General features: G+C 45.5%; 1 protein-coding gene across 6 annotated transcripts in view; it reads right to left on the reverse strand.

Moving 5' to 3' along the window:
• Positions 1 to 25987, reverse strand: part of CDK6 (cyclin dependent kinase 6) — a 609297-nt gene that overhangs the window by 27732 nt on the left and 555578 nt on the right. For 3 of the 6 annotated variants that reach the window (XM_069211653.1, XM_069211654.1, XM_069211655.1), the window contains exon 8: positions 6497 to 6646. The exons of 2 other annotated variants lie outside the window; for them this stretch is intronic. In XM_069211653.1, the coding sequence (XP_069067754.1) occupies positions 6497 to 6646 (150 nt within the window). Of the gene's footprint in view, positions 1 to 6496; positions 6647 to 24141; positions 24214 to 25987 lie in introns of all 6 variants that reach the window. One more of the 6 variants, XM_069211656.1, reaches the window with a different exon arrangement.

Raw genomic sequence — 25987 nt, forward strand, 5'->3', positions numbered from 1 at the left:
TCATGTGTTCCTCCCCTGCTTTACTTAACCGTGGGAAGGCCGTATAATCTGTCCCGATAATAATATCTTCTTCGAGATGTGGCAACACCCCTACCTTGAGGGGTTCCTACTCACCCCTCCATTGAAACCTAATCATAGCTACTGGATAATAGGATTGGTCTCCATGGACACAGGCGATTAATACATGGGCCTGGGGCACGGCTTGCCTTGTCCCCACCAGGTCCTGTCTTATCACGCTCTGACTGCAACCCGAGTCACCAGGGCTACATTCTCCTGTCCGTTCAGAAGAATGGGGAGCGTATATGTAGGTTTTGTCTCTCCTGCCCAGAATACCCTTCCTTTGGTGACACCGATTTCCATCGGTTCTTCCATGTCTTTTTTTTTTTAGGACAAAACCATGCGATGTGACCCCATTCCGAACAATTATAACACTGAGGGCCGTTTGAGGGATATGAGGCTTGAGTCGGATGGGGTATATGTACTCGTTCAGGTTCATGTGAACTCGGAGGTCGGTGAAGCACTCCTTTCCCTATTCTTGGACGTACAGAGGATGGTACTGGGTTTCTGTTAGGATTGGCTCTAAAATCCGGGCTTCTGTGAAAGGCACAGGCTAAGTCAATGGCCGTTTCGTTGCTCAACCCGAGGTGTTGGCAAACCCAATTCCTTGTGGACGGAGGCAGGTCATCCAGGAATTGTTCCAGTACTATGACATCAAACATCTCCTCCAGAGTCTTTTCTGTGGGCCGCAACCACCGCCCAGCAGCGCGTTGAACCCTGTAATATAGGGCACGGGGTTTTCCTGTAACATCCATTTCATGTGTCGGAATTTGTTCCAATAACTTTCGCTGTCCAGCCCTATTCTTTCTAGGATGGTCTTTTTGATCTCTTTATAAGGCAGTGTACCCATAGGATTTATGGCTTGATACATTGCTTGTAACTGTCCGGTTAATAGTGGGGCAATATACTGACCCCATTTATCTTCGGGTTAACTGGCTGAGCTGGCCACCCTCTCGAAATTAAGAAAGAAGAAGTCAGGATCCTCCTGGTCTTGATATTTTTGGAGCACACTGCTGGGTACATTCGGATGTACCTTTGTGTGAGCAATGGTTTCCGTTAATTTGCTCAGGGCAGTTTCGTGGACCAGTTGCTTGTTGGCCATAATTGTGGCTGACTTTTAAGGGCTGTTTGCAAAGCCTCTCTCTCCTCTTTAGCGTCCGTCATTTGTTGCTCCCACATCAACTGGAGATGGCGTTGTCCTTCCGCGAGTTGAGCAATTACATCCGCCATGGTGGGGTTTTCCTCCATCTTCTGTATAGGTCAACCGGTTCAAAATCCCACTTCTGACACCACTTTGTACGAGGATGGCTGATTTATGACACCAGACTGCGTGGTTTTGGTGTAGGTAGGCTGTCTTTATTGGTCTTTAAACAGAATATATGGTATGGTATGGATGGAGGATAGTTGTAGTGAATTCGAAGGTTGTGATGACGTCCCCCTTCTGGACACTATATCTCGTCTTCTTCTTTCTTTCTTCCAGGACCTCGCGGGAAGCGTGGAGAAACAGAAGAGAATAGACACGGTAAGTGTGGGTTTTGGGTCTGGATTTCTTTATCTTTTCTTTTCCTTACCTCTCTGTTTTCTTTTCCCTGTTTTTTTCTTGTCACTCTCTTCTTTCACTCCATGGTTCTCCCTCGCTCTCTCTTCTTTCACTCTCCTTGCTGGCTTCTTCCCTATCTTGCCCTCTTCTCCTAATGTTTGCGTGCTTGGTTCTTCTTTGCCCTCGTACTTTCCCTTTCGTCTCTCCTTGTTTGTTTCTGCAATATCTCACGTGTACTGGTTTCCCGGCTGTCTTGGTCCTTTTTCTTACTTAGACCTGTTCTGTCTTGTTGGTGCCTTGTCTTTCCCTGTATTCTTCTATACGACTGTTTAGACTTGTTTCTTTCTTTGTGTTTATTTCTCTCTCTCCCCTTTCTGTCAGTGCTCCCAGTGTAGTGCCCGTTTCCTTTCCCCACTCTTCTTCACATCCCGCCTCCCGCTCCTTTCTTCCCCGTCCCGCACCTCCGTACCTGGAGTGGCCACGCTTCTCCTGAAGCATGGCGGCTCAATCATAGGCTCCCCGGGGTCAGCGGTCTTCGTTTTCACAACGGGACTCCTCTGCTCCAAATCCCAATGTCGTTCCGCTCGTCCGGAAAGCGGTTTCCGTGTCTCTTCGGTCAGCGTCCTCTCGATCCGTCCGTTCCTTGTCGTTTGTTTGCTCCGGTGTACTCCAGCTCCAACTCCCGGCTTCCTCTCCGGAAGAAGGATGAAACCTTGTTTTAACCACCGTCAGGTCCCGCGGTGGCGGCAGAGGACCATGGAGAGGGCCGTCCTCCCGGGTAGCCTCCGTGGTAAAAGTGGCAGTGTCAGAACAAGCTCGAGAAGGGTGTGGGTCGGATCGAGGCGACCCATCACAACCTCAAAGGAAAGTCTTTGTAGTGCACAAGACACTGCCTCTTCCTTGCCCTGCCCCAGACACACTCTAGGGGGTTGGAAACTGTATTGTGTGAGAACAGGCACAGCCTTTTCAGTTATCAGCTCCTGCCTCCCACTCTAGCCCAGGAAGACTCATCAGGATATGCAAAACACACCTCAGCTCCATTTGTGTCACTGTCCAGAGTGAATTCACAAACAGCCCAACTATCAGTCTGACCCAGACGCGTTTTCAGCAACCTGCAAGAGGCACAGAATGGTTAAGCAAGAAAATTCCCACTTTCTAAAAGTGGCATTTTCAAACTGACAACCTAAACAACAAGGTTACCAAAATATGTATTTTTAAATTGTGAGTTCAGAGATCCCAAACTCGAAGTCCCCATCTGCTCCCAATGAGAAACTGCACTTAAAAGATATTTCAAGGCAATCCCCATGATAACCTGTGGGAGAGATGGGCTTAGCAATAGTGAAAAAACATATTTAGCAGTATTTCACTATCAGGACATGTAAAACACACCAGCATATCACCTACCTTTAAAATACACTGCACCCTGCCCATGGGGCTACCTTATGGGTGCCTTACATTACATGTAGTGAAAGGGAAGGTTTGGGCCTGGCAAGTGGATACACTTGCCAGGTCGAATTGGCAGTTTAAAACTGCACACACAGACACTGCAGTGGCAGATCTGAGACATGTTTACAGGGCTACTCATGTGGGTGGCACAATCAGTGCTGCAGGCCAACTAGTAGCATTTGACTTACAGGCCCTGGGCACCTCTAGTGCACTTTACTAGGGACATACTAGTAAATCACATATGTCAATCATAGAAAAGCCACTTACCAATACAATTTAGGCAGCGAGCACTTACACTTTAGAACTGGTCAGCAGTGGTAAAGTGCCCAGAGTACCAAAACCAGCAAAAACGAAGTCCAGCGCACAGTCAAAAATCCAGGAAGCAGAAGCAAAAAGTCAGGGGAGACCACGCCAAGGATGCCAGATCTAACAGGTATCCAAAAAGCATCATCTCTGCAGCATAATGTATAATCCTGCCAAATTTCATGTAAATCCATTCAACAGTTCTTGCGCTACATTAAATACAATAGACTATAAAAAATGCATTGTTGAAAAAGTTGTTTGGTACCCCCTTTTGTCTTTGCATCCCTTAAAGATTCACCACAAAAATCTACATAATCTCATAATGTAGAAAATGCTACTGTCCTTGAAATTGCTGTGGTGATTCATCAAACAGGTGGAACATTATCAGGGAAGCAATATCCAAGGAATTCCTGTCTTTGGGAATACTAACTATATCTACTGAGTGGCAATCGTATTTAATGTGATTTCTTTCTTTTTATCTATTGTATTTTTGTTATATTTTTGAGTATTGATTTACATAATCATGTGACCATGAAAGGGCCTTTTCGTTGTTAATGTAGTAATTTTGAAACTTAACATATGCAGCCTAGTTTTATGTTTTGGGCTTACTTGCTACTTTTAATAGGTTTGTGCTACATGTGAAGGCCCAAATGAACAAGAATCATTGTTATTGTAATAAAACTTTAGATTTTTTTTCCCTTAGTGGTCAGTTATCATGCCCTCCAAATAGTAGTTTTTTGTGGCTCACTGCTAGTTCAGTTTTTCATTTTGTTGCACAGGGGTGCATAAGAAAGATAGTTTTTGTTTGGCTTGTTTGGCCAGAGAGCATAGTGGTGTCATCAAAGGCATGTACATAATGAATAATGTGCAATAAGTTCCACAATATCGCAAATCAATTAAGAAAGGTAGAGTAGAGTTTCGTTGACGTTAGCTGCCTGCTGGGGGTGGGCGAGGGCCTGGCCAAAGGCTGTGTACAGCGGAGAGTTTTTGTCGGCAGGCCAGTCCCGCCCCAAACCCTAATAATGCACAGCCTTCACTCTGCATAGACGTCTTTGCAGTCAGGCTAGTCTCTCATCAAACCCTGTTACGCACAGCCTTCGCCCTCGACAGAGGTCTTTGCAGAAAGGGGAGTGCCTCACTCAACCCTGCTATGCACAGCATTAGCCCTGCAAAGAGGTCCTCGTGGACAGGCCAGTGCCTCATCCAACCATGCTGCGCACATCCTTTGTCTTTGTGAGAAAAGGACTTTTTTGTCATGTTTAGCCCCACGTTTTGCCTGGTATTTGATGTGGTCTCAAAGATGTTAGTGTCCAAGGCCCCTGCTAACCAGGTTCCCTCGGCCACATCTCTTTCTTAAAATTGTTGTGATGCATTGGCACAATTGGCACACCTTTAGCTGCCATATAAGTCCCTTGTAAATACTACCTAGGTAGGTAGCCAGGGCATGGGGTACTAAGGGTGGGCCCCTGAGGGCAGCAGCACAGATTGTGCCACCCCCAAGGGCCATGTATCCAGATGCACCCAGCACTGCCACTATAGGCTGTGTCCTGGTGCAATCCTAAAATGCAAACTCGACATGGCACACAGCCTGAGTGCCATGTCCACTATACACTGCACGCAATATAGGTAAGACACCCCTCTGGCAGGCCTTCCAGCCCAAAGGCAGGGTGCACTATACCATATGAGTGCGTATAGATGCATGAGCAATATGCCCCTACAGTGTCCTTGCCAAACCTGGGCCATAGAAAGTGAACAGAGCTGCCAGCGAGTTTCACAGCTACATGATGGCTACTCTGAACCCTGGGTTGTTTGATATCAAACAACTCAGAATGATAAATCCAAACCGGTACCAGTACTGGGTTTATTACAAAATGTACCCAGGGGCGACCTTAGAGGTGACCCCTGCAAAGCTAACTAACCCTGGCATGGTTACTGGCCAGCCATAACCAGCCTGCACCAGCGGATAAGATTCTGGAACCCTGGTGTGAGAGTCCCTGTTCTCTGGGTCCAGGAACAAAGCCCTTCCTGGGTGGAGGTGTTACACCTTTTTCTCCAGGAATCTGCACTGCCTTGCTAGTGCGCTTCAAAAGACTTACCACCTTTGAAACTCAACCCCCAGGCCTGCTGCTAGCAGCAGATGGCCACCCCCATCACTAAGCCCCACTTTTGGCAGAAACAAGAGAGGGAGAACGCACAAAGGACAGGAGGAGTGGCCATCCTTAGCTTGCACTACCTCTAAGGTGTTGTATGCAAGGTGACCCCCATTTCATTCTACTCCATCTTGCATGGTAGAAAAATAGCCAATCAGGGATAGAGAAGTGACCTCTGCCCACAGGAAGTGGTCACTTAGTGGGTGTAGCCACCCTAAGGTAGATGATCCATTGGTTACTACTAGGCACTCCCCAAAACGCCCAATAAATACAGTATTTAGTGGGCACCCCTAGACCAGCATATCAGATTCCAAGGACACAGGAAGACCAGCAACAAAGAATACCCAAGGCTCAAGAGCTGAGGTCCTGCTGCACCAAGAAAAAGGCAACAAACCCTGCCTGCTACCCCATGACTCGACAATCACTGCTGAGGGGTTGCTCCAACATCGGACGGACTCTACAAATCCCCAGAGGACCTCCACACTACTGAAAATCGCTCAAGATCTCCCTCCAGAGAGAAGGCTTCACTCTCTGTAACAAAGACCCAAAAGCCAGTGAAGTTCTGTTCACTGACCAGCTGCGGACCAAGGAACTGGACACCGCAGCTGGACCAAATTTCACCCGATGGACCTAGAGGACAAACCCCGCAAGTGTGCCTAGTTTGGTGGCACTGCACCCTCCAGTGGCTGAACCGTGCAATAGCCAGGGGCACTGGACCCACAGTGTCGGACACCCAGAAGGACAGTCCACTCCAGACTGTAAAAGGACCAGGAGGAAGCCCCAGTTGATGGACTTTAGAAACCACTCACCAGAGTGGCCCTACTGACCTGTACGAGACCCTCAAAGTGACCTACCTCCTGCTTCCACAGCGCACAGCTCTTGGCTCACCTATTCCCCCTGCACCCGGCCTCCTGGCCCCTGCATCAGAGATCCAGCTGTATTTTAAGGGTTCCCCCACCCCTTGCAACCTCAACACTCCATGAGGACCCACCAGACTCACCTTGAAGTCCACCTGTGCAGTGCTTTTCCAAGTGGTCCCCTGCAGTGGTCCTGTGTCAGCTCCAAAGACTTTTCTGCAGCTGTTCCTGCGAAAACCGGGAACTGCCCGAACTTCTCCAGCTGGTCCATATGGCCCACCAATGACATCAACCTAAAATGGAGAGGAGACATTGGTAAACGCATTGCTTGATTTTATATCCATTTTTAAACCTTTCCCTTATTGAGTCCTATGGTGTGTAATTACGAACAGAAACAAGACATTTTCCAAATTTTGAAAAATCATAACTTAAAAAGTACCCAATTTTGATGATCTTGGTCTTAAAAAATTTACAAAAATCAGAAGTATTTGAGTGACCAAGCTACCATAAAAATTAGAGCTTTAGATGATCTAATCTTTATCTCCGTAAACCAAGGTGGGGTTGTCCGGACTCTATACACAATACACATAATTTTTGTACACTTTATATAGAGCCAGCAGTCTTGCACATAGGTATTTGTAGACAAGCCACTCCCTTACCAAACGCTGCTAAACACAGCCTTCACCTTGTAGAGAGGTCTTCATAGAGAGCCCAGTCCCTCAGCAAACACTATTACACACAGCCCTCCCCCTGTAGAGAGATCTTCACAAAGCGCCCAGTCCCTCACCAAATCCTACTATGCAGTGTCTTCAACATGTACAGTGGACTTTGTGGAGAAGCAAGTCTTTCTTAAAACCCTACTACACACAGCCTTCGCCTTGCAAAAATGTATTTGTATACTGCCAAGTTCTTCATCCTACCCTATTACATGCAGTCTGCACTCTGTGTGCAAAGTGTGTGTCCAGCCTACTCCCTCCAGACACCTAAACTCCTTTAAGGGGAAACCTCAGCTACAAACAGCCTGTGCTCTCTGCAGCACCCTTCACTGAGAGCCTACTCCCTCCACATTTTCAAGCTTCCATATGCAGCTAAGGCCCTATGAAGACAGCTAGGTAAGCTTTACATTTAAAAAAAACTAGACATTTACTGAAAAAAAAACAAAGTTTAAAGTGATGTTATAGTAGGTGTGGTAATACTTTCTTACTTAAATGTATCTAAAAAAGTAGAAATTCACTGAAATAACAAAGGTCACAATGATGTTATAGTTAGATATGTATATAATATTTTACTTTACATTAGAACCTCAGAAATTCACCCAAAAAACTTAATGTGATGTTATAGTAAGGTGAAAATGTCTGTGCCCAAATGCCAAAATATGGTGCCAAATGTACCACCCTCAAGATATTGTATTCAACTGGAGCTATATCTGAATAGGATACAATCCTTTTTAATATAATGATCAACCTGACTTGAATTCAGATATAACTAAAAAAAGATACAATTCTTTTGATTAGAGCACATTTGGCATTATATTTTGGTACAAAAGATTAACTCCACTTGGTCCTTGAAGGTGGCTGAGATGTACATCAAGATCAGAAAACAAAATTGTGGGCTAACGGAATTGTCATGTAGAAATGGTATATTTACCAATTCAAACATAATTGCATAGAACTACTGTCAATTGAGTATTGCACATTTGGGGCTTCATTTCTTGAGAACAATGGAAAAGGACCTCTCTTTATACCAAGTGCGTGTAGGAAAACACAAGCTCTGAGATCTATCTGTTCCTCTCATATCCATTTGTAAACTGTTGGAACGGAGCAGGAGCACATTTGATCAGCAAGCTGCTCCTGGGTTAGCATCCCTGGGAGTGGTTAAGGGAGTGTCTGGGAGGATGCCCGAAAGCCACCCAAGATTATAGCTGGTGTCAAGACCAGGTAATTACGCAGGGGTAGAATAGTACAAAATACACCCTGAACCCAATAGCAGCAGCCACGAAGAAACTAAATACAGCAAACCACACTAAGGCATGTAGGAGGAGTTTAGGGTAGAGGACAATAGCATGTAGATCCTGTGAAGACAGTTGATATTGTCACTGTAGATTCTCTGTTGACTACAGATAATAGTTCCTTGCTTAGATATGAATTAAAGGGTTTTCTTGTCTGTTGAAAGTGCAATGTTGCCTGTGGTTGAGCAGCTGAATTCAAAATTAAAACCTGTGTTTTGGGATGATTATGGGCGGGGGAGATTAATAAGGATAGAGACGTGACATCTAAACAACACACATTTGACAAATCAATTACAGACAAGAGGTGTGGTTCTCTAGATCTCATAAAACTAACGGGATGAGGTAAAATGTCTTGGGGAAACCTTTAATATACAATTCTCTCTTCCACGTCTCTTTTTAAAAATTCTTCCTCATACTCCCTTTGTCTTTTCCTTGGACAAAAGGGCACCACCCAGCTCTCTTGCACCAATTAGCTAGTCTAAGCTAGTCTGAGAATTAGCCATGAAAAGTGTGAAATATCCTTGACACTCCACACAATAACTTTTCCTTACTGATCTCTCATGCAGGGATTTAGACAAATCGGGCCACGGTCAAAGGTCTCACACTCTCTCTCACAATTACAAGTTGCGAATAGTCTCTGACCTAGTTAAATATAGCAACTCTCTGTCGGAATGCTTTCTTTCAATTGTCTTTGACCTTTATAATTAAGTACGCAGACTCTCAAAGTGCACACTAAAACACAGAGTTTAGGTTCTATTAAAAGAGGCAAGGTCAATTACCCCTATCGCTCTAGGTTGAAGTCTTCAAATTCCCAATCTTCTGAGTTAGAAACTCACTGACTTACTTGTGTTTTCTTCAGGGAGCGTGGCCGCTCCAGGATGTTGCTTGCTCCATGATACCTGCATTCACAAGCATTTGTTTCCTGGGCATGTCTACTATTTATACAGAGACCGTGTCCAAGTTGTCTTGAGCTCTAGAAGGATTAGGTGAGATTCAAGATGGCTGCTAGAGCATCACTAAAGAACTGGGAAGGTGCTTTGTGTCTGGCCTAAGTGTTTTAGCCACATTCATGGCCCTCAAATGTCCCCTGGGGCTTTTCCCAGCCCTGTTTACCATCTGCTGTCTCTAGATCGCTGCCAGCATGGGCTCCTGATAGCTGAGAAGTGAGTGCAGATTGTAGGGTGCTCTATCTGGACCTGCCCCTGAATATATGGCATGCTGTAATATTCAAATGAACATGGCGGATGAGACTCAGGAATTACTTTAATCTGGCAGTAGTACGATGAGACACATTGTGACTAGTGGTTACTCAATATTATGGAGTGCTGCAGAAACTTTGTATCCACCAACGACTGGAAGACAAGCTACTGTACTCTTTTGAGGGATGTGGTGGAGCAAAAAATGCCAGCATATTGACTGACAGATCAACATGTAGGGGCAATATTATCTTTGGCAGCAAGGCAGCCCGAGTCTTCTTTAACAATATGTCTGGGAAGAATATGGTGTAAGGAGGATGCACCAAAGATGCCTGTAGTTCATTCCCACAACATGCAGAAGCAATGGCACTTTGAAAGACTCCTAAGCATGAGAAGTCATAGTTAACAACTGCACATAGGCTTGAAGAGGGAGCAGGCCTGGCAGGTATTATATACAGATCTGATAACTATTTTGACCTCTTGTACCTGCCTTCCCCATAAGAATACTTATAAAAGAGGACCATTTCTTGAAATCATATTCTGACTTTAAACAAGGGGCTGCATGTTACTTCAACCACGCCCTCCATATTTATTAGTATACATAGGTATTTCAAATTCAATATTAACCACCTGAGTCACTGGCCATCAATTGCTGCCGTCTTTGTGCCCCTAAAAAGCGACAGGACCTCACTTTTGTCCCAATTGATTTTATATCCTATAGAGGAAGTAAATGTGATGATTAAGGAAACCAGGTTAGGTACTGCGTTTCTAGGTTCCCTTAGTGTAAGTAGAATATCATTTACACATTATGAATTTGGAGCAACCTGCTGCAGTGTCTATCCCCCTAATCTCCACTCGTCACATGCCTGCCAATAGAGGCTCTGATGCCTGCAGAAACAAGCAAGATAAAAGGGGGCATTCCTGTCCTATGCACACAAATGACAGCCAAGGAGTCTGACAGAAAGCCCCACAGTCAATCTGGGCAGTAGGTCTAGCATACAGCTACTTACCTTCGAAAATTAAGGGCCTGATTTAGATATTGGGGGAGGAGTTACTCTGTCACACCAGATAACCCATCTGCCAGTATTAAAATCCCAGAGGTTAGAATGGTATTTAGATATTGACGGACGGAATATCCGTCACCGTTGTGACAGAGTAATATCTAAATCAGGCCCCTAGTTATCACATAGGCCTGCCATCTGCAAAGATCTGAGCATGGAGCCCCACTCAACTCTGTCAGAGGGATTTTCACCATCCAAGGACACCACTATACTTTCCTCCAGGTGATACTTAACTTGCCAGAGAAAAGTAGACAGTAGTATCAGGTAATTCCTGGCTGTATGATCAGGTACAAAACTGATCTAGGCTTGGGTTGACTCGAAGTAGCTGGTACACCAGAGTCTTGGTTAAGATTTTCATATCTGTAATAATAAAGGAAATGGGCTTGTTGAAGGCACAGAGGTGTAACTCTTTATTTGTCTTTTGTAGGGAATATGATTGCCTCACTGAATTTCCTATGTAGGCCACCCATGGTCTCTGCCTGCTTGAACATCTCCTAGTGCACGAAAGCTATGTGATCTTTGTTAGTCTCATAAAATTCCCATGGGCGGCTCTCATCCCCTGGTGCTTTGCTGTATAGCAATTCTGATATCATTTTCAAGACTTTAGAGCTGCCTACCATTCCCAGACTGAGTATCTCTTTGTTTGTGTTTGCTCATCAAGATGACACACAATGTCGCCTTTCTGGCTGCCCAAAGTATCTGTGCCAAATCAACAGAGTCCCAATTCTGGCCAAGGTACTTTCTGATATAATTTCTGAGATAACTTTTTGGATGGTGGAGCAACATATCCCAGTCTAAATTGCAGGAGAATTGGTGAACAGCCTGAAATCCCAATCTTTAGTTTGGTGTAGTGAGAGAACTGATGGCAGGTGTTAGACCTGGCATCCTTAGGGTGGTTTTACTGCAGACTTTTTGCCTTTTACCTCCTGTTTTTCGCTATATCTTTTTGTTCGCCTTAGGATCCTGACCACTTTACCACTGCTAACCAGTGCTAAAGTGCATTTGTCTCTCCCCAAAACATGGTAACATTGGTGTAATCCACAATTGGCATACTTAATTTACTTGTAAGTCCCTTGTAAAATGGTATACCATATACTCAGGGCCTGTAAATGTAATGCTACTTGTGGACCTGCAGCAATGATTGTGCCGCACACTCAAGTAGTCCTGTAAACATGTTTCAGGCCTGCCATTGCAGAGCCTGTGTGAGAAGTTTCACTGCCACTTCGACTTGGCATTTAAAACCTCTTGCCAAGCCTAAAAGCTCCTCTTTTATTACATATAAGTCATCCCTAAGGTAGCCCATAGAGCATGGTGCTGTGTAAGGAAAAGGCAGGACATGTACTTTTACGTTTTACATGTCTTGGTAATGAAAAACTCCCAAAGTCGTTTTCCATTACTGTGAGGCCTACTCCTCTTATAGGCAAGCATTGGGCATTCCTTAGTTGAGCTGTAACTCCTGATCAGCAAGGAGTAGTTACATCATGTTTCATATCATTGGAATGGTAATGATAAATCCTCTTTACTGGTGAAGTCAGATTTATTATTACTATTTTAGAAAAGCCACTTTGAGAAAGTGGGCATTTCTCTGCTCTCACTGCTCTGTGTGCCTGACAGCCTGTCTCCAATACATGTCTGGCCTGGGCTGACAGCTACATTTGTGCATTCCCTCCAGACAGCACAACACAAGACACTTAACCGCATCTGCATTCATCTACATACTGATGGGTCTCTCTGGGCAGGGAGGATTGGAAAGGCTCACACGTACACCTGAACCTCACACAAAGGGCTGATTATCTTCAACGGATAGTCTGGAGACGGGTTGGCATGAAAGGTGGACTTTAAGGAGCTGCTTTGAAGTCTCCCCCACTTCAAAGGCACTTTTGGGTATAAGTACAGGGACTATGACTCCCTAAAATCAGTATACTTCTGGACATGGGAAGGACTCTACTGGAGAAAAGACTGCTGTGTTGTATGGACTGCCACTTTGCCTGGACTGACTGATTCAAGGAACTACATTTCAGTGTTGATGCAGAGGCTGCTGGGCGACATCGGATCCACGGCATGCGGGGATCGATGGCAACACTCGACGACGACGCAATGCATTGACTTCAAAGATCGTCGACGACGTGTGACACCTTCTGCACAGCTTGATGGTGACGGAGTGGATTCTCGATGTCGACCAAAGCGCCATCCAAGGTAGTTTGCTAGCAGGACATGTCCTAGCCCTGTAGCCAGCCTACCCTCCATCGCGGTCGGCCTGAACTTTGGATTTGTACTGGTCCCTCACGACCCCGAGTAAGCTTTTGACCATTAGTGACATCTAAGGACTATTTCACATTTAATCTTTAAAAATTATCTCAACTTCTGCTGATTGGATTTTTTTGTCACTTTGGTCTTGTGTTACTCAGATAAATATGCTCTATTTTTCTAAAAGTGTGTGAAGTCTTTTTGTAATGTATTCCATTGAGTTACTGTATTTTAAGTGTTGCACAAATACTTTACACATTGCTTCTTAAATTAAGCCTGACTGCTCTGTGCCAAGCTACCAGAGGGTGAGAACAGGTTAATTTAGGTTGTGAAACTGACTAACCCTGACTAGAATTGTGGTACCTGATACCTCAGGGATTTATCAGGTCATTGTTCCTCATGAGGTGATGGTGTATAGTCCTATTCAGCGGACCGGAGTTATATTACATGGGATCTTGTCAATGTTTCAGCCATCTCCAATAGTTACCCTCGTGGATCTAAAATCAGCAAACACGATGGAGAGTGACATCAGAAAAAGTGATTGAGCAACATTCAGGCCGTAAATAGATGGAGCCAACATTGGTGTTAGAAGCCAGAGTGGAAATTTTTCCTAAGGCATGTCTCCTCATTTCATCTATCCAGATCTTCCTGACAATGTGCTGTAGAAACCTTCTAATTAGGATGGTCATCCCACATCAGCTGGGGTCTTGGAGGATGATGTTGTACCTGTGGGACTAGCTTGCACACTTCTACTAACCATTCTGCCAACTTAATCCTTCTTTAGTTTGTCTAACTTCACCAATAACCATTTTCCTGTAAAAGGGCTACAGTGGGTGTTTTCCTAGTGAGAACTAAAAGAACCTTCTTGTGTTTAATGTAAAGGGTCAGCCCACTGAAATTAAGTGGCAGTGGTGATAGAGGCCTCAGCCTCAAGGGATAAAGACCCACCATCAGTGCAATGAGGAGTTCAATCCATCAGGAACAGAAATACAGTGCATGCCGGTCATCCATGATGTTGATACTCTACCTTCTAGGGCTCACCCCTAACCTTGACAGGTGGCTTGTGTGTGTATCCCAAATGGGGGTTGGGGAGGCAGTAAAAGAAGTGCAATGGGTTGATGGATTAGAAATACACAACGTAGATACTCTGAAGTGTTGGCTATGAGGCACAGACCGGTCTACTGGGGAGTTCTATTTAGAAGGGAACACACAGGACGAGTAAGAGCTAGGAAACTGCCTCTTGTGATGATGAGGACAGCCACACTACCAGGATATTTGAATAATCTACTTTTTATAGGGTGGGGCTCTAGGGAATCCTCCATCCTGCAACAACCCTTACAAAGGAGAGACACTATGAAGTATGGGCAATGTAGCAGCGCTACGAGAACCATGGGGACTCCAGGGGCAGAGAGACTTGCCATCCACGAGGCAGATCTGTCATGGTCAGCATAAAGTGAAGATGTCACAGCTTGAGTGGGGACCTGAATTTCTCTCTCTTTTGTCTCATGTCACCATTAAAGGCAGACTTTGCTAGATCACCTCCTTGTTACAGATTCCAATCTGTCTCTTGCAGACAGTGAAGATTCTGCTGAGGAAGCGAAGCATGGCAAGTTGCCTTTAGAGGACGCAGGTCATTCCACTTTTTACATTGACAACTGAGAGACACCTATTGCTGTGAAATTCAGGGTATCCAGGAAGACTCCTGAGTTCTCCAGCTCACATAATTCCTGGTAACATTCATCAATCATAATAACTTTGTTCCAAGGTCCCATTTGGGCAATATTAGACATAGAACAAGGAACATTTTCCTCTTCATATTTTTATTGGCTGTAAAATACATTTTGTAATTCGTATGTAACAGTGAGCACTGTTATTTTCTGACCAAAGAGATTATTTATCAAACCTGGTGGTAACTTCAGAAGCAGGCTTTGATGGGCCTTGGAGCCTCAGTTTCACTGTGTGGCATAAGTGGATACAGTTGCTGTCTGGAATGCCAAAGAAGGAATGGAGGTATATTTGGTAATGACAAGTACAAATGCATCCAAGAAAGCATCTTTCCTAAGGCCCTCTGGCACCCTTGAGATTTGGATGTTATTCCAACGGCTTCTGTCCTACAAGTCGTTTAATATCTCCGCAAGCTTCAGCTGATGTATATGGTCCTCCACTGAGCTGAGTCTCCTGTTTGTGGAATACAATTGTCTAAAATAGATACCACTTAACTTTGTAACGATGTCACGCTGACCACTGTTTTCACCATATTGTCTGTGCTTGTCCCTATGGATGTATTTATAAAGAGCAGTTCTCATAGTAGCATTTCCACTGTGATCTCCTGAACACCTTCTAAGCTGTTTGAGCAGCCATAGCAGGCCCTCCTAACTACGTCTGTAAAAAGAAATTGGTGGGCCAGCTTGGCTTTAAACATGAGGCAGTGTTTGATTGGCCCAAAATGCTGTGCCACAGATGTGGCCGATGTGAAGGATAGGCCCACCAAGATTTCAAGTCCCCACCATCGACTAGCTGATTTAGGAGGCGTGTGCATTGTGAAGTATGCATGCTGAGTGCATGGGCTACAGATTCTGCCCGCAGAAGGTGATGTCACAAAGATGTGCTCTAAGTCAATGTGCTGAAGATCAGTCTATGGAGTAGATCTTCTCTTTGATGAATAAAACATCATTTCAAATGATACTTGGTGTATCTGAGTGAAGATTATTCTACATTACCACATTTCTACAGTAGTATTACTGATAAAACACGCTCAAAACAACTCCAGTCAAACCTTGGAGTAAATAAAGAACCACACAAGACATGCCACAGGTAGATGTCTGTCTGATTGGGACTTTTTTTTTCTCTGGTGCTTGGGGATGAGAAAGGACTTCATGTCCTGTGCAGAGTACAAGTTAATGCACCCGAGGCAATTTGCGAGTGGGCAATGAAGCTCCTTGCAGCGTGGAAGCATTAGACCTTGCGCCATTCTCGGTCCCGCTCCTGAGGCAGATCTTGGGTCTATTCTTAGAGCCGTTCCCATGGATGATCGTCTTTGCACTTTACAATCTCTTTCTCTGAGTTGGCTAAGTCAAAGGAGCACAAGAAAAAAGTCAAAACATTTGGCTGAGCCCTTGCTCCCCTTCAATGGAGCCCTGACCAACATTCTGCTGAGGGCCATGACTAAAGCTTGCTCCAGGTTCTTGTGCACTGCATGGTTGCTTGTCCAGATTTCAAAGGAAATTGCAAATAATCTGCAGTGGTGGCTAACATGCAACGATCTGCAGTGGTGGCTAAGAAACAGCAATTGCATTAGCGGCAGACCCCTCTCCCTTTTCCACACTGAATTAATTGTGGTGACTGATGCATCACATCTGAGCTGGGGCAGTCACTGGGAGAGCTGGTGATCACAAGACTCTGGTCTCCAAAAGAATATCAGCTTCATATCAATCATTCAATCAATCAAACATTTATAGAGCACAGCAAATCACCCGTGAGGGTCTCGATGTGCTGGAGCTGTATGCTGCTGCATGAGAGAATGATCATTCAAACATCCAGGTCTTTAGTTCTCTTCTGAATCGCTGGAGTGACGGTATGGTCCTGGGGTGCAGGGGGAGGTTGTGCTAAGTCTTGGCTGCCAGGTGCGAGAAGGAGGGTCCTCCACTGTTGCCTTGACAGATCTGCAGGGTGTCTGCGAGGGAGAAAGAAACTGATTGTAGGTATCTTGTCGGTTGGTGGAAGGTCAGGCGCTTGTTGATGTGTGCTGGTCCTTCGTTTTGCAGGGCCTTAAAGGCATGGGTTAGCATCTTGAACTGGCATCTCTTCTGAATCGGAAGCCAGTGTCGTTTTTCGAGATGGGGTGTGAAGTGGGACCTTCTGGAAAGGTAGAGTACAAGTCTTGCCACTGAGTTCTGTATTGTCTGAAGTCTCTTCAGAAGGCATGCTGTGATTCCTACGTAGAGTGTGTTTCCACAGTCTATTCTGCTGGTGATGAGGGCCTACATGACTGTCCTTCTGGTGTCTGCTGAGAGCCATCTGAAAATCTTGTGGAGCAAGCAAAGGGTGTGGAAGCAAGCGGATGTGACTGCATAGACTTGTTTCTTCATGGATAGCTTGCTATCCAGGATGATGCTGCGGTTCGAGGCATAGTCAACTGAGGGGGAGGGGGGAGTGGGAGGTGCTGAGCTCTGCAGGTCATCCCGTGTCCGTCCATGGTGAGGTGGTTTTCCCAAAGATGAGGACTTCCATTTTTTTCGGTGCTGAGTTTGAGACAGTTGTCCTTCATCCAATCCGCTACGTTCATAATGCATCTGTAGAAGTTAGCTTTTGTGGTGGAGGGATCTTCAGACAGTGAGAGGATAAGCTGTGTGGTGTTGGCGTAGGAGACGATGTTAAGTCCATGTGATCTGACAGTGATGGCCAGGGGGATCATGTGGGTGTTGAAGAGTGTCGGGCTGAGAGACGTTTCTTGGGGGACTCCACAGATGATCTTCTTGGGCTCTGAGTTGAATGGTGGGAAACTGATCCTTTGGGTTCTGCCGGTGAGGTACGAGGTGATCTATTGGAGGGTATTTGCTTGAATCCTGATGTGGTGGAGTCTGCTAATCAGGATGTGGTGGGAGACAGTGTCAAACACGGCAGACAGGTCCAGGAGGATCAGGGTTGCTGTTTCCCCAAGGTTCAGGAGGGTTCTGATGTCATCTATACCTGCAATCAGGGGTGTCTTGATGCTGTGGTTAGATCCAAATCCAGATTGGGAGCGGTCCAGAAGGTTGTGGTCTTCTAGGTGTTGGGTGAGTTGCTGGTTGATCGCTTTCTCGAAGACTTTTGCTGGATAGGGGAGCATGGAGATGGGCTGGTAGTTCTTCAATTTGCTTGGATCAGCGGACAGTTTTTTCAGGAGGTGCCTCACTTCAGCATGCTTCCAGATCTCCGGGAAGAATGCCACAGCAATGGAGAGATTTAGGACCTTTCTGAGTTCGGCTCCCATTGTCTTTCCAAGGTTGAAGATGTGGTGGGGGCAAGGGTTTGTGGGTGCTCTTGAGTGTACCAGTTCATAATGGGGACAGTGTCTTATTTGGTGAAGAGTTCCCAGTGGGTTAGAAGGTGTTTGGAGTTCCTGTTTGTGCAAGTGAGCTGGTTGATGCGGTCTGCGGCTGAGGGTTGGCATTCATAGTTTTTGTCGATAACCATGATCTTGTCGTGGAAGAAGCAGCCGAGTTTGCTGCCAAACTGACCCCGCTGTTTGAACCCCTATATAACACAGTCCTGCCTAAAGGCAGATTGCCCCCACTACGTCATAAGCAATAGTAGTTGCGCTACTGAAGCCTAACAAACCACCATCTTATTTGTCCTCTTATAGATCACTCTTGTTATTATGATCGCTGCTCCCAAAGTTGCTCCACATGGGCAAATGTGTATCTGTCCCTAATTGCATCACAGCACTTAAAATACAACATTTCTACCATGTCATGGATGCCGCGAGGGACCGTTTTCCTTCGGCAGGCTGCCTTTCACTGGATCCAAGACAGGCATTTGACACTGTAACTTGGGACCATATGTTTGCAACCCTTGATTACTATAATATTCCACCCCTCGCATCTGCCCGATGGGTGAGGCTGTTATACACCGACCCCACAGCTCGGATGCGAACAGGCCCACTAATCTCACAACAATGTATGATACATCGTAGAACCAGGCAGGGATGTCTGTTATCCACACTTTTATTTGTATTGGCCTTAGAACCACTAGCACAACATCTGCCCCAAGACTCTGGTGACTGGGGCATCCCCATTAGCCACACGACCTACAAGATATACCTGTATGCAGATGATATTATCTTCTATAATAAAGACCTACGGCAGGATATCACAGAAGTGGCCACTTGCTCACAACTTCCGAATCCATATTGGGCCTACACGTCCACATAGATAAATCATACATTTTCTCTTTTCAGAGTCATGAGGATATGCCACATGTCCCCTTTGTGGATAGGAATATACAGAGGGCATCTCACACCTTTCGATATCTCGGCATCTAAATATACCATGAAGCGATGGAAACACTAGATGGCGACGTAAAAAAAAATCACGAATCTCAAACCCCAGGTGACATTTTGTTTAAATACTGCCGATCTTGGTGGAAGGCAGAGTGGCACTTGCCAAAATGGTCATGCTACCACGCCTACTTAACAACATCTTAATTGACTTTCTGTGGGTGAACGGACGATGCAGAGTCAGTCTACCCAAGCTCCTGCTCCCCTCTGACAAAGGAGGGATAGCAGCCCCAGATTTTTAATCCTACTGCATTGCTGGGCAGCTGCAGTTGCTCTCGTACTGCTTAGCAGGCCGCAATCTCTCAGAGATTGAATACACATAGAGCATGTTGCATCATAGCCTTACCTTCTGTATACAGCGCTGCCACACATACGTAGACACCTGTGAAATTCGGCTAACATATGGATAATAACAACTTTGAATCCCCTATAAGATATGTCATGACAGATTTCACGGTTATGGGGACATTTACAAATAAGCAACTGGTCAGAAAACGAATTAGCCCTGAAGAAGTCCTATGTGGAAGGACGTAACGCTTTGGCTGTTGGCTGTTGTTACCACAAACTCTATGTGTTATTGAGAACAAGTGCAAGAAAATAAAGAAAAGATTAATCACATCTTTACTATATACAAAAGACTGGACCTTTCTATATTTCTACAATTTGGATACGTGGTGCACCACCATTGTGTTTTTTTAATGCTTTTTCCCTCTCTTTTTTTCCTTAAAAAGGCTCACACCTTAGCAGCAGGTGATTTGGTTGAGGTGCAAACGGGGAACGATTTAATATATACTTTTTGCTTACAATCCACTTGGGAACACACAGGGATAGGTGCGCCTTCTATGAGCCTGCTGCCTTTGCTTGTTTGGAGATCATGGCCGGTTGCACAGCTTGCTTTGTCCGGGATCCAAAATCCCAAAGGAAAGGCCCTGATTATTGCGAACTGCGCTGGCATACTGAAAAAATGGTGCTCTGATACACTAAATAATCCCCTATCCTATGCCCTAAACATATCCCTAATGGGCCTTCCCACTGCACTTGGGATATTATCGACCATGGGTCAACTACAACCATGGATGGGTGAAGGGGGAGAGATGGGGTTTGGAGGGGAGTTTGGCTCAGTGCTGGGAAGAACACAGAGGATTGAGGAAAAAAGCCCATTGCATTGGAATGGATTGCAATATTAGAAACATTCAAAACCATGGACTTCTTTGATGTCACAACGACCACATAAACATAACAATACAACATAACCATTACACACATGGCCATGCGCAATCAATCTTAGCGCTGGGGCTCCCTCTCCCTGACATGCACACAGGACTTGCAGAACACATTCATAATGTGTTGATAAAAAGCACACACAATTACAGTTGTGACATAGTCTGGTCCTGGACACAGTAACACACAATGGAAAAGACAACAAGAAAGATTACATCAACACAGAGGTAAACAGCATGGTAAAAGGGGGGTGGGACAGGGTCGTTTTTCCTTTTTGTGGTGTTAGTTATTCAGTAAATTATGTTCCTACTAAATGTAGGAGTATTACCAGAACTATGCTATGTAACTACACTACAACATGTAATCACATAAACCATGATGAGAAGTATAGTCATGCTTCATGGAATGTGAAAAGCGTAATGTGAAATATGATCAGCGATGATTGCAATGTGTAGTTGCTTTGTGTAATTCAATAAAGTTTGTTTAAAAAAAAAATGTAATGGAAGAAGTCTGTCACACAGTTCCTGGCAGGGAGTGATGTCGCTCTTTGTTGCTGTGGGATTGGTAAACTCATTCACAATGGCAAAGAGTTATTTGCTGTGGTTTGTGCAGGCTTTGATGTGGTCTGCTAATGTGTTCTTCTTGCTTTCTTTCAGGAGGTAGCAGTACTATTTGAGGATGGTCCTGAACGCACTGGGTCTTCTGTTTTTTTGCTGATGCGCCATTTCCTTCCAAGTTGACAGCAGTTGCATTTGGAGGAGTGCAGTACCTTGACAAACCAGCTTGCTCTTTTGCTTTGTCTTGACGCGCGCAATGGTATCAGCACATTTTGTGATCCACTGGGGGAAGTTCTTTGCTGCTTGTTCAGGGTTGTGTGTAGAGTCTTGGAGGTGGGAGCGGAGAGTGTCATTCCACGGGTCTCTTTTTCCAGTTTCTTCGTGTGGATCTGAGGGGGCACCTTGCTGGGGTATCTGGGTCCAGAGATGGTGAAGTGTACACTGTGGTAGTCGTACCAGGTGCGCGGTGTAGTCTGGATTTACCTGACTCTGTCGCTGGAAGTAAGGACTTAGATGGAATCAAGTGTGTGTCCTGCGATATCGGTAGGGTTGGTGATGTTCCAGGAGGTCGGTGGAGTGGGGGTCGCTGGGATCAACAAGGTAGAAGTTGAGGTCCCCAAGGAATATGTAGTGCTCAGAGTTGATTGCTTATGGGGCGATGAGTTCCAGGATGACGTTGCAGAAGCTGGGGAATGGTCCTGGTGTTCTGCAAGCAGGGGTGCCTCTGATGGTGCTTTTTCCATCTGTGAGGAGTTGGAGGTTGAAGTGTTCAATTACTGGTGTCAGGTCATCAGGGGAAGTTGTGCAGTGGATGGTGTCCTTATAGATGGAGACAATTGGGCCTCTGTGCTTGTTGGTTCAGTCCTAGTGTGTTATCTTGTAATCTTCAGGGATGGCGGGGGCGATGTCTGGTGTAGAGGTGGGGTTGAGCCAGGTTTCTGTGAGGAAGATGACATCCAGGGTGAGGGAGCAGATCGTGTACCAGACATTGGTGACATGTTTAACTAGTTAACGTGTGTTGAGTAGGATGCACTGAAATTGTGTTGTGTTGACCTTGTTCAATGTGTCTGGTGCATTGGTTGCTTCAGTGCTGAAGGTGAGGTGGCTGTGTCAGCAGGAGAACAGTCCTCTGGTGGTACGCGGGATGTGCAGCAGCAGTGGTAGTTGGTGCATCTAGGGTCCAGGGCTTGGAGGTCAGAGGTAGTGTATCTTCGTGGGGTGGAAGAGCCAGGGGGCACTGGGCATGGTCCAGGCATGAACGGGCTTGCCTCCAGTCTGGGAAAGGAGGGAGAAAGCAGTGAAAATTAGGCATAAAGCAAGAGAAAGCACTCACAAAAATGGAGGGAAAGGAGGGAGAAAGCAGTGAAAATGAGGCAGAAAGCAGGAGAAAACATTCAGAAAACAGGGTAGAGGAGGATAAGGTAGTGAGAATCAGGCAGCAAACAGGAGACAGCGATGCAGCAGCAGGGTAGAGCTGGCCTGGGACAATCTTTTGGAGCTGAGAGCGATCCACTTAGCACTAAAAGCCTTCCTTCCATTCTTCAAAGGGAGGCTGGTTCAGGTGTTCACGAACAACACCACGGCCATGTGGTATTTCAACAAACAGAACAGGGTGGGGTCAAGAATCCTGTACCAGGAGGCTCTGCTTCTCTGGTCTAGGCTGAAGCACCAGAACATTTCCCTGGTGGGACAGCACTTGGCATACTCCTTGAATGTCAGGGCACACAAACTCAGCCGTCGATGCCTTACGGCCACAAATGGCAACTACACCCAGAGGTGGCACAAGGTCTCTTTCAAGAATGGGAAGAAACTTGGCTCGATCTGTTAGTTACTGCCAATGATGCGCAATATCAGCACCTCTGGAACTCGGGACTCCTGTACACCTTTTTTTGCCAATACACTCTTGCCCCGAGTTATCAAGAAAATCAGGACTAACTGGGCCCATGTCATCCTGGTGGCTCCAAATTAGGCAGGGAGTGTATGGTATTCTGAACTCCTGAGCTTGCGCATTGGTCCTCCGATTAGGCTGCCCCTTCTGGAGGATCTCCTGTTACAGCAGTAGTGCGGGCTCCTGCACCCTAACCTGAGTACACTCCATCTTCATGCATGAAGATTGAGCAGGGTCAGTTAAGAGTTTTCAATATTCCTTCCGAGGTCTGTAATGTCATTGTGGCCTCCAGGTGTTCCTCCACTAAAATGATACACGCCTGCCAATGGGATACGTTTGTGATCTGGTGTTCCTCACGTCTTGTGGACTTCTTTTCTGCACCACTGTCGGAGGTGATGCTGTTTGTTTTCTCACTAGTCCCACAAAGTTTTGCCTAGGGCACTGCTAAGGGTTACTTGTCAGCCATTTTGGGTTTCCTGCAGTTGCCAGTCAAACCTTCTCTGTTCAAGTCTCCTGTTTTGATTCAGTTTCTGAAAGGTTTGCGGCACTTGTTTCCTCATTTTACCTTTGAGATTCCCCCAATGGGACTTCAGTCTGGTACTCACATTTCTGATGTGTTCTCCCTCTGAGCCATCCTCTGTCTCTTTTGACTTTCAAAAAGGTCTTCTTAGTGTCCATTAAATCTGCCAGGAGAGTGAGAATGCTTCAAGCTCTGTCAGCCCACCCTCCTTACATCAGTTTTTCCTGGACCTGTGATCCTTGCCTGACAGATATTGTACCCCCCTTTCATGTCAGTCAGAGTGCACTCTGCTTACCTTTTTCACCTCACCTCATCCTTCCAAGGAAGAAGAGAGACTTCATCACTTAGACCCAAAGAGAGCTCTTTTGTTCTACATTGATTGCACCGAAGACCATTGGGTGGACAATCAGCTCTTCATCAGGTTCACTGGAGTGAAAAAGGGCAAGGCTGTGCAGAAGCAGACCATCTCGCAATTGATTGTATTCTGCATTAAGATCTGGTAGGCACTCACTAAAAAGCAGCATCCTGAGCTTTTGAGGGCCCATTCCACTACGGTCAAGAAGGCTACTACTGCGCTGGCATTAGAGGTACATATCCTGGACATCTGCCAAGCTGCCACATAGGCATCACTACACATGTTCAGGAAGCACTACCAGCATTTTGCCCATTCGGTCTCTAGGACTTTTTGGTTTGGACCAGTTTGCAAGCCTTCTCCTTGGAGGTATTGCTTGTGTATCTATTCTAAGGTGAGGAATATGCGGTTCAAAGTCTCAATCAGTTACCTACCTTCAGTAATGCTTTTTCTGGTAGAGACTCTATATAACTGCAGATTCTTCACTGACCCTTGCGTCCTTCCCACTCTTCCAACTGAGCACTTCACCCTAAAGATCTAATTAGAATATGCACACTGGGTTTAATATGGCTCAGTGTTTTTGGCACGGAAATAGTCACAAAAGAAACTGATGTCAGCAAGCAGGGGTGGAGCTTATATGGGCACACAAGGTCACTTCTGATGCAGGCGACACCAACCCAGAGCTGATTGACAGAACTTACCAGTGAGCAGAGGTACTGCTCAAGATATCTGGATCCAGTCTGAGGCCTGGGGAAAATTCTAAGTTGTAGTTTCTGCAAGCAGATAGAGTCTCTCTCAAACAATGGTTATCGAGAATAAGTAACTTGTTCATTCATTTTTTATTTTTGTTATTATTTTAATATCATTTAAAAAATGTAAAAAACATTTTTAGGTAAAAGTTAAAGAAATTCAAATATTCCTACAAAGTTTCAAACACACGGAACTCACCTGCCACACCAAGAATAAACAATGACACAGCCTGTCCACATAGTTCTAACCTTTATTGTATAGAAAGTTAACATCATTACAAAAGACATTTATTCATAGATAAAAAGTATAGATTTTTTTTTAAAGTGTGGAATCTGTTAATAAAGTGCAACAGTTTAAATAAAATACAATCAGTCGTGTCAATTTTGTTAAAAGCAATTATTTGAAGTAAGAAAGTTTCAACATGTATACAATACCAGATTGCTTAGTTCAATTGATGCTTCTTTTGTTATAGCTAAATGGGGTTATGGATGGCCATATATTTGACAAATTTACAATTGAGTTGTGTGTTCTCGCAGTTTGAATATTGCATCGAAGTTCAAAGCTTGCAGACAAGTTCTCACAAGGTAAAAGCGTAGCAACTTTTTCAGTAGTTCAAATGTAAAATGACAAATGCACAATATGTGCTAAATTGACTTGGACGTGTCCACAGAGCCTGCAATTTAGGGTTGGCCATGTAGTTTTTTCACTTTGGTGTAAAACCCTTTGTGGGAAAGTGGCCCAGTCTGTATGCCATCAAAGTTAACTTAAGTTGTGCAGGAAAATGTAGACTCAAATAACTTTGCGGAAGTAAATTGACATACAACACAGTCACTGCCCAAACCCCTTTTTGGGAGCAAATCTTTGTCTTAAATCAGATATAGGTGATCATTTTGACATTGGCGGTAAAAACCACATACTGCCGCGATGACGGGCGCCATAATACCGCCACTGCGGCTCCCTTCCGTCCGACATATTATGAGCACTGCCGGACTTCCGCCACAAGAAAGGTGGAAATCCGGCTGTGTTCATGGTAGCGGACGGTGGTAAGGTGGCGCTGACACTGCCAGCATAGCCACGACAGTAGAACGCCACCAGCCGTATTAAGACAAGTAATACGGCCTGGCGGTGTTCTGTTGGCGGGGTGCTGCTGGCACTAGCAGTGCCCCTTCCCGTTCCCTGCCAGAAGACCTCCTTCGCAAGGTAAGTCGGGCTTCCGACAAGTGAGAGGGGAGGGGGCAGGGGGGTGTGTGTGTCTGAGTGTGTGCATGAATGTGTGAGTGAATGTGTGAATGCATCTGTGTGTGTTGTGTTGTTTGCGTGGTTGTATGCATGTAAGTGATTGTGTAAGAATGTGCACGAGCATGTCTGGAAGTAGGCATGCATGAATGCATGTATGCCAGTGTGAGTGATTGGGTGTATGCGTGGTTTGTATCTGCAGGTGTGTGCGTGTATGGGGGTGTGTGTGATTATCGGAGGAGGTGGGGGTGTGTGTGTGATGATCAGAGGGGGTGGAGGGTGTGTGTGTTTGGATTGGAGGTTGGGGGTGTATTTGGATGTCGGTGGGGGAGTTAGTGTGTACTTGGATGGAGGGGGGTTGTCAGGTGTGTTTTGGCGGGGAGCCGTCTACCGGTGGCAGGAAAGGAATTCCCTGTCACCGGTAGGGCCTATCGCCTTGGTTTTCGTGGCATTGGTAATGCCACGAAAACCATAGTGGTAGGCAGGCTCATAATGCCTCCGGTACTGTGCCGGCCGCTGGGCTGGAGATTGATATCGCCAGGGCGGTATCAGTGGAGAAGT

Source organism: Pleurodeles waltl, chromosome 10, assembly GCF_031143425.1.
Source record: "Pleurodeles waltl isolate 20211129_DDA chromosome 10, aPleWal1.hap1.20221129, whole genome shotgun sequence".
Taxonomy (NCBI): Eukaryota; Metazoa; Chordata; class Amphibia; order Caudata; family Salamandridae; genus Pleurodeles; species Pleurodeles waltl.